The 7,110-nt window shown below is 33.6% G+C and overlaps 1 protein-coding gene across 2 annotated transcripts; it reads right to left on the bottom strand.

The window, feature by feature from the left end:
- Positions 1-2,331: 2,331 nt before the first annotated feature.
- Positions 2,332-5,625, bottom strand: LOC129316142 (trifunctional UDP-glucose 4,6-dehydratase/UDP-4-keto-6-deoxy-D-glucose 3,5-epimerase/UDP-4-keto-L-rhamnose-reductase RHM1-like). 2 transcript variants are annotated; one of them, XM_054960419.1, is made up of 3 exons: positions 5,468-5,625; positions 3,159-4,730; positions 2,332-3,074 (listed from the first exon to the last, which is right to left on the bottom strand). In XM_054960419.1, the coding sequence occupies exons 2-3, from the start codon at positions 4,719-4,721 to the stop codon at positions 2,622-2,624; spliced, it is 2,016 nt and encodes a 671-aa protein (XP_054816394.1). In that variant the 5' UTR covers positions 4,722-4,730; positions 5,468-5,625; the 3' UTR covers positions 2,332-2,621. The 2 variants fall into 2 exon arrangements, with proteins under 2 accessions (XP_054816394.1, XP_054816395.1); XM_054960420.1 differs by having other exon boundaries at positions 3,159-4,733; positions 5,468-5,624.
- Positions 5,626-7,110: the final 1,485 nt, after the last annotated feature.

The following is a 7,110-nucleotide window of genomic DNA, read 5'->3' as shown; positions in this document are numbered from 1 at the left end:
AGATTCATAATGTTTTTTGTATAAACTAGGCGTAAAATGGTTTAAATATTATTTATAATATATACTTATTTAATCATTAAATATCACGTGTACTACCCACCCATCTCATTGAAATTAGCCTGTCAATCTCTCCACAAGTCAACCAACCCGCGTCTCCCGAGCCCTTTGTGGAATGCGAGACTGGCGAATTGTGATAGCATTGTGTGGAGGAAAAATATTTAAGTAAATTAGATATATTATATTATTTGTAATATGTTCATTAAAAAAATAATATTTAAGTGATATTAAATATAAATTAATTATAATATTAATAATAATAGAGAGAAAAAATAAAAAATTAAATATGTATTTTATTATAAAAATAAAATCAATTTAAAAAGTGTCACACAAAATTTTATTTAGATTATATAGAGTATTTTAATTAAATAAATTATAAATAATATGATATATCTGATCTATTTAAGTATTGCCGAGAACCGAAAACTTAGCAGTCAGCTAGTCAATAAAATTTAAAATTTTCTTGTCTTTTTTCCCCTTCCTTTTGACGGATGAAGACGTTGAATAAATTAGAGCTGATCAAGGTTGGACTTGAAAATCACGCCCCACGTTAATATAAAATATAATTCATAGTTCAGCTCTAATGCACTAGTAATGTAAATTAAGTGTGGTTACTTTTTCATCAAGCAAAAGTTAGTTTGTCAAAAATTTATTTAATAAAAATCAATTAAATAAAAGTTAATTGTTATAATAAAATTTTTATTTAAATATATTTTTTAAAAAATTAATTTGATATACTTAAAACTATTTGAATTAATAATTATTTGTACTTTTAAAATTTTTTTTGAATATACAATAATAAAAAAAGATATTGATTTATAATAATTTATAAATGTTTAAAAAGTGAAATAAAAATTTTAAATAATATAAAATTTGATATGTTAAATAATAAGAATAAAAAATATAAAGTTTGACATGTTGAAAAAAAATTATGTAATAAATAGTTCAACATACATTATTAATATATAATGAAAAGAGCATTTAAATATATAATTATAAAAAAGACATTAATTTTTATAATTTATAATTTTTATTATACTTAAAATGTTTGGAAAATTATATAATAAATATTTTAAATATTAAGTTAAGAATCAATGTTATCGTGCAAACAAAAAAAATTTAAGAAGTAATGTTTTATACAGTGAATGAAGGGCAGATTTGAGAATTACTTAACACCCAAATGGACTCTCTAAATGCTATTGGGTCCGTTTGATTTTTACGTAGGATCTGCAAAAAAAAATTTTAAAATGAATTTTAAATCTAAATATTGTTTGGTTTTTAATTTTTTTAAAAAAATTATTTAAAAAGTCATTTTCAAATATGATTGAATATGCTTTTGACTAACTTAAAATGAAAGAGCTTTTAAAAAGTTAATATTATTTGACTATACTACTCCTAAATTTAATATCTTATTTTTATTTAAAAAATAATTAATTCATTAAAAATACAACTATCATTTAAATAATAATAATTATATATCAAATTTTTAACATTATAAGTTAAATAATTAATCATATTAAATTTTAACATTAATGTATAACAATAATTACAAATCTTTATCATATTTTTTAAAATTATAAATTAAAAAAGTATAAATAATTATATATCAACTTTTTGGTATTATAAATCAAATTTTATATTATTTAAAATCTGTTAATTTTTTAAATATTTTAAATATATTATATTTGTATAATAAAAATTACAAATTATTATAAAATTAATATTTTTTTTATAATTGTACATTAAAAAATACATTTTACTGTCATAATCTAAATAACTTTTTATTGACTAAACTAACTTTTGAAAAAATATATTCAAACATAAATTTTATTACAATAATTAACTTTTACTAAACTAATTTTTGTCAAATGAATTTTTAACGAAAGAACTTTTGACATGCTACAAACCAAACACACAATCCAAATTCATCCACATTTAAAATGGACTTTAGAAAAGTACTTTCATGCTTATGCTTTTACCCAAACAACATTTAGCTTTATTATTTTTTAAAAAAAACATTTAGTTTTTGGAAAGTACCTAAATGCTTATGTTTTTTCCCCCAAAATGGGTTTTAGAAATGTTGAAAGCGCAAAATACACATTACATCATCTAATTATAGTTAACAAGGATTGTGGTGGGCACTAAGGTTATGACATCCATATTTTACATGAAGACCTTGTTCCATAGCACCAGAAGTTCACATAAACTGGAGGAAATGAAAAGAGTATCTTAATAGCATCCATTTCTCAATACATGTAGCGCACAAAATGGATATAGATGAGTAAAGAATATTCTTTATTGCAGGATGCGAAAAGGTGCTCGTATACAATCATTTATCTAAGGCTCCTCGAAGTACAGGACGCTAGGACTACAAAAAAGTTACACGAATTAAACCCAAAGAACCGAGCCTCACAGAACTATAATGTTTAATTGCTTATCCCCCAACTACAGGCAATAATTGGATTGAACTAACAGCTAGTAATGAGCAATCTAATTAAATAAACACAATGTCGCCCAACACAAGATGCAGAGATTAATTTTGATACCTCAAAACAAGAAGCTGCTTATTTTTTATCGGTTTTCTTGTTTGGTTCAAAGACGTATTTCAGCAGTGATTCCTTGATGGGCAGCAACTCTGGGAACTCTTTCTTCAACTTCGATGCATCCATCTCATTGTTGCTCCTTGGAGCAATTATCACCTTGGCTTGCTCTTCAAGTGTGAAGTTAACCCACTTGAAGTTGGGATCAATGTAATCCCTGTACATCTCAAGGATCTCATTGTGGCTCACAGCCCCAGGATTTGTGAAGTTCCAGATGCCACGCAAGTTTCTCTTTGCCATTTCAATTGAAACAGGCAAAAGTTCATCCAAGATAGTCATGCTGTTTGGAATGTTAACCACTTTGTTATAACGAGTAATTTTTGTGATGAAGTTGCGTGGGTTACTCAGATCAGATGAAATTGGCATGCGAACCCTGAGAGTGCACACATTGTCATATTCTTTCAAAAGCTCTTCAACCTGTTCAAAATTCGAAGTTATTATTTTGGAAATAGTAATGCAGTGGGAATAAATCATGTGAAGTTAGGTTTTAAGTAAACCTACTATAGCTTTGGTTTTGGAATAGAAAGAACCAATGAAGTTGGGCTTGTCTTCCTCCTTAAAACCAATGCCAGAACCCTCTGGATGTGCTGCATCATACTCAAATATACACCCGGTGGCATAATTTATCATCAAGAGCCCCTGTTCTCTGCAGACATCAGCCAGTGTTAAAGTACCAGCAACATTGGTGCGAATGGTTTCTGTTTTATGAGATTCACACCAGTCAACATTGGGTCTGCCAGTCACTCCTGCAGCATTGAAAACATGTGTAGGCTTCACATTGTGGATATCTGCCATGAGTGATGAGCGATCCTCTAAGCGCCCTTTTCCATATTCAAATGGAATCCCTTGTTTTTCACAGAGTTTCCCTAACAGACCCCCAATCCAACCTGTCCTACCATAGATCAAGAACTTATAGGCATGTTTCTGCTGAGTGCCGGTGATCTTAGACGATGGAACCACCATCCGAGTGTTAGTGGAGGCATAGGATGCAGGCTTATCTTCTTCAGAGCCTTCAAAATGTCTCTCCAACCCACCCGGCATCATCAGCATCCTTGGATGAGGAAGCAATGCCCCACTGACATCACCCCACCAATCAGGATTCTTAGTATACCACTCTATGGTTTTCTTCAGCCCCTCTTCCCAGGTGGTCCTCTCAGACCAACCCAAGTTCTTAAGCTTTTGATCATCAAGAAAGTATCTCTGGTCATTAAATGGTCTGTTCTCCACAAATTTTATACTGGAATCTGGGTCCATTGAGAAAAGTCTGCATACATCTTTGGCTACATCAATAACTCTCCTTTCTTTCATGGTCCCAATATTGTAAACATGGCCAACCTCTCCTTTGTGAAGTATAACTTCAAAAGCCTCTGCAACATCTTCACAGTATAAATAACTCCTCACATTCGAACCATCCCCGTGAATTGGAAGAGGCTTGCCTTGCATAGCTAACAGGATGAACTTTGGAATTAGCTTCTCAGGAAACTGGTTGGGCCCATAAACGTTATTTCCACGAGTTGTGATCACAGGCAACCCGTATGACCTGCCATATGCCATGACCAGCATTTCTGCACCAGCTTTTGTGGCAGAGTATGGATTTGTGGGAAGAAGTTGAGAAGCCTCATGGTTTCCAACAACAGCATCCTCATCTGTTTCCCCATAGACCTCATCTGTGCTCACATGAATGAACCGTTTGATCTGGCCAGTGACCTTACAGGCTTCTAACAGAACATGAGTACCGTATATGTTGTTCTTGGTGAACTCAAAGCTGTTACCAAAAGAGTTGTCAACATGGGTCTGAGCAGCAAAGTGCATTATCGTGTCTATGGACTCAGTGATAAGAAGGTAGTTGACAAGGTCAGCGCTTGCAATATCCCCCTTCACAAACTTGAAGTTGGCAGATGATTTTGAAGGAATGAGGTTCTTCAAATTAGAACAGTAATCAAGTTTGTCAAGAACGACAATTTTGTAGTCAGGGTAGTTCCGGATGAGCCGGTTAGCAACATGAGATGCAATAAATCCAGCTGCGCCAGTGATGAGGATATTCTTTGGGGTATGTGTGGCCATTACAAGCAACTTCTAGTAGAAAAACAAACAAATCAGAATACATCGAAGCTGAAATATAAAGTTAACAGTACAGAACGATGGGGGAATTGTCCACTAGCAAGAAAATTATCTAAAATCCATTCCTCCTATTCTCACGTAAATCCCAAAGAGAGAGTAAATAAGGGACTACTTAAATATGTACAAATTTTTTTCGTTAGAAAAAAACGAGTTATTACTTATCTGCAAATGGCAAGTCTAACCTTCGATAACTAGGAAAACAAACAATAAAGTAGTATAGACTCTCTCTCTCCCTCTCTCTCGCACACACATACACACTCAAATCAATCTATCTATATATCTATGAAACAGAATGCACAAAAATAATCAAGAAGGAAGCCAAAAGAAAAAAAAAAGAAAAAGAAAAGAAAAGCATCAGGACTCAAAATTTAGCACAATCAGTGCCAGTGCAGAACGTAATTAACACATTAACCAGATTCATACGTACGGATGAACGTTGAATTGCAAATCAGAAACCATTTCAAGATACACATACAGATCTGATATTTCACTCGTTTCAGCTCAAATGTCCAGAAGGACTGATCAAAGTAGTATGACCAGCAACGATTATCTTCACGATTATAGCAGATCATGAATAATTCTCATAAGACCTGGTGTCACTAGCTTTCAGGAAAAGAAACACGCAAAGGGAAGCAAACACTGAACAATACACAGATCACAACAAGAAACAGAGAGCTGGATCGACTTACAAAATGGCACTAGATCCACGCCTATGAATATGATCCGAAGATAGAAGAAGAGAGGGAAGAAAAATCAAAAGACAGAAAATGTAAGAAGCAACCTCGCAGCAACGGGAGCGTCTTACAGAGATGGAAATAAAGGGGAGTAGATGTAAATATACGCCTCTGTAATTCTCAACTTGGACAGTTGAGCCATGAAAATGGATTTAACTGACCGAAATGTCCTGCTTGATCCCAAAAATTACGTCGCCCTGCTGTCCGGGGATGGGGCCCTCCCTATTAAATGTCGTTAAGGACGTGGATGTTTTTGATCGTCTGTAGACGGGACCAGATGAACCGTTTCTCCGCCTAGACCTTATTGGACCACCGACTAAAGATGAGAAGTTTTATTGGTTGGAATCGTTACCTACCGCGACCCATCTTTCTTCTTCGGTGCGTTCTGAAGCTTGGGTCAACATGTAGAAAAGGCTCACCGAATTTGGATGAAACAGTAATTTCCCTTTTTGGGGCCGTGGGAATTAGAGAATGGTCATGGTTAGTCTAATTCAGTGTACTCGAACTCACGTTAATTTTAATACTTCATTAATATATTAACGCATAATATTACCAATTTACCGTTAAGATAAACTTCGTTAAATTAGATTCTAACATACTCGTAATTGAAAGATGCGTGGGTACAAGTTTTCAACTCCATGGACGATTGGACTCTTCAGCCCTGTTTGGAACGCGAAATTGAAAAATATGGAAATAAAAAGATTCGATGAGGAAAATGCAATAAGAATAAGAAATAATGTTTAAATCCAAAAGATAAATTAATAATAGTTAAGTTATCAAAAAAAATTCTAAAAACAAAATTATAAATTTCAATTCAGTTGCAAACAAAAACCCTTGATAAATACATTATATACAATTAAGATTTGTAGAATGTTCCTTTGGCTCATGAGTCATGACCGCATTCTCTTGCTAATAAATCACATTGTGATCAACACTTGAGCAACTAGCCATGGTGTAGTCGCTGCCCAGGGGTAGTGGAAGATACTTTTCTTGAGATGAGACTATCCTGAAGCAAGGGAAGTGTGGATGAGACTAATGCAGCTTGCTCAAGGATGAGATTTCTTCTCAAGAGATTTGCATAACTGGAGTAGTGGTGTAAACATCTTTTATTCTCTAGCTTTCATGGATAGAGTGAATTAGCATCTACAACATACTTCCTTGCCTGGCATTCGTCTCTTGCAGGAAGAAACCTCGACCACCTTGATAGAAGAAGATGACCTCTCAATCTATGTTGATGGGGGGCTTTGCTTCGTCTTCGGGAATAGCAAGAAGTAAAGGGATTGTTAAGGATGTTAGAGGGAAAGCAATTAACAAGCTCATGCTCCAGCTTGATAGGGGCAACAACTTAATAAGGAGCTGTGGGCTATTTGTGTGGGGCTGAAATGAGCTTGGAATATCAAAACTAAGCATGTGAGGCTACATGGTGATTGCCAAGAAGCTCTCTCTTTGCTAAAATTAAAGCAATTGACTATGATCTTCGTGAGATATGGGAACTTATTGTTATGATACAACAGTTGATACAAGGAACTTGGCACGTTGAGCTTGTGTTTGTGGGGAGGGAGTTGGATATAGAAGCCGATCTGCTTGCGAAAAGAACC

Source organism: Prosopis cineraria, unplaced genomic scaffold (genome assembly GCF_029017545.1).
Source record: "Prosopis cineraria cultivar Desert tree isolate PC_DT_omini unplaced genomic scaffold, ASM2901754v1 PC7, whole genome shotgun sequence".
Classification (NCBI taxonomy): domain Eukaryota; kingdom Viridiplantae; phylum Streptophyta; class Magnoliopsida; order Fabales; family Fabaceae; genus Prosopis; species Prosopis cineraria.
Note: the sequence above shows the minus strand (reverse complement) of the source record. Positions and strands in the feature narration are given on the sequence as shown.

Excerpts from the sequence above, each read along its gene's own strand:
- LOC129316142 (XM_054960419.1), bottom strand. The coding sequence starts at position 4,721 with ATGGCCACACATACCCCAAAGAATATCCTCATCACTGGCGCAGCTGGA. Across the intron at positions 3,075-3,158 it reads ATTCCAAAACCAAAGCTATA|GTTGAAGAGCTTTTGAAAGA; the intron begins GTAGGTTTACTT and ends AATTTTGAACAG.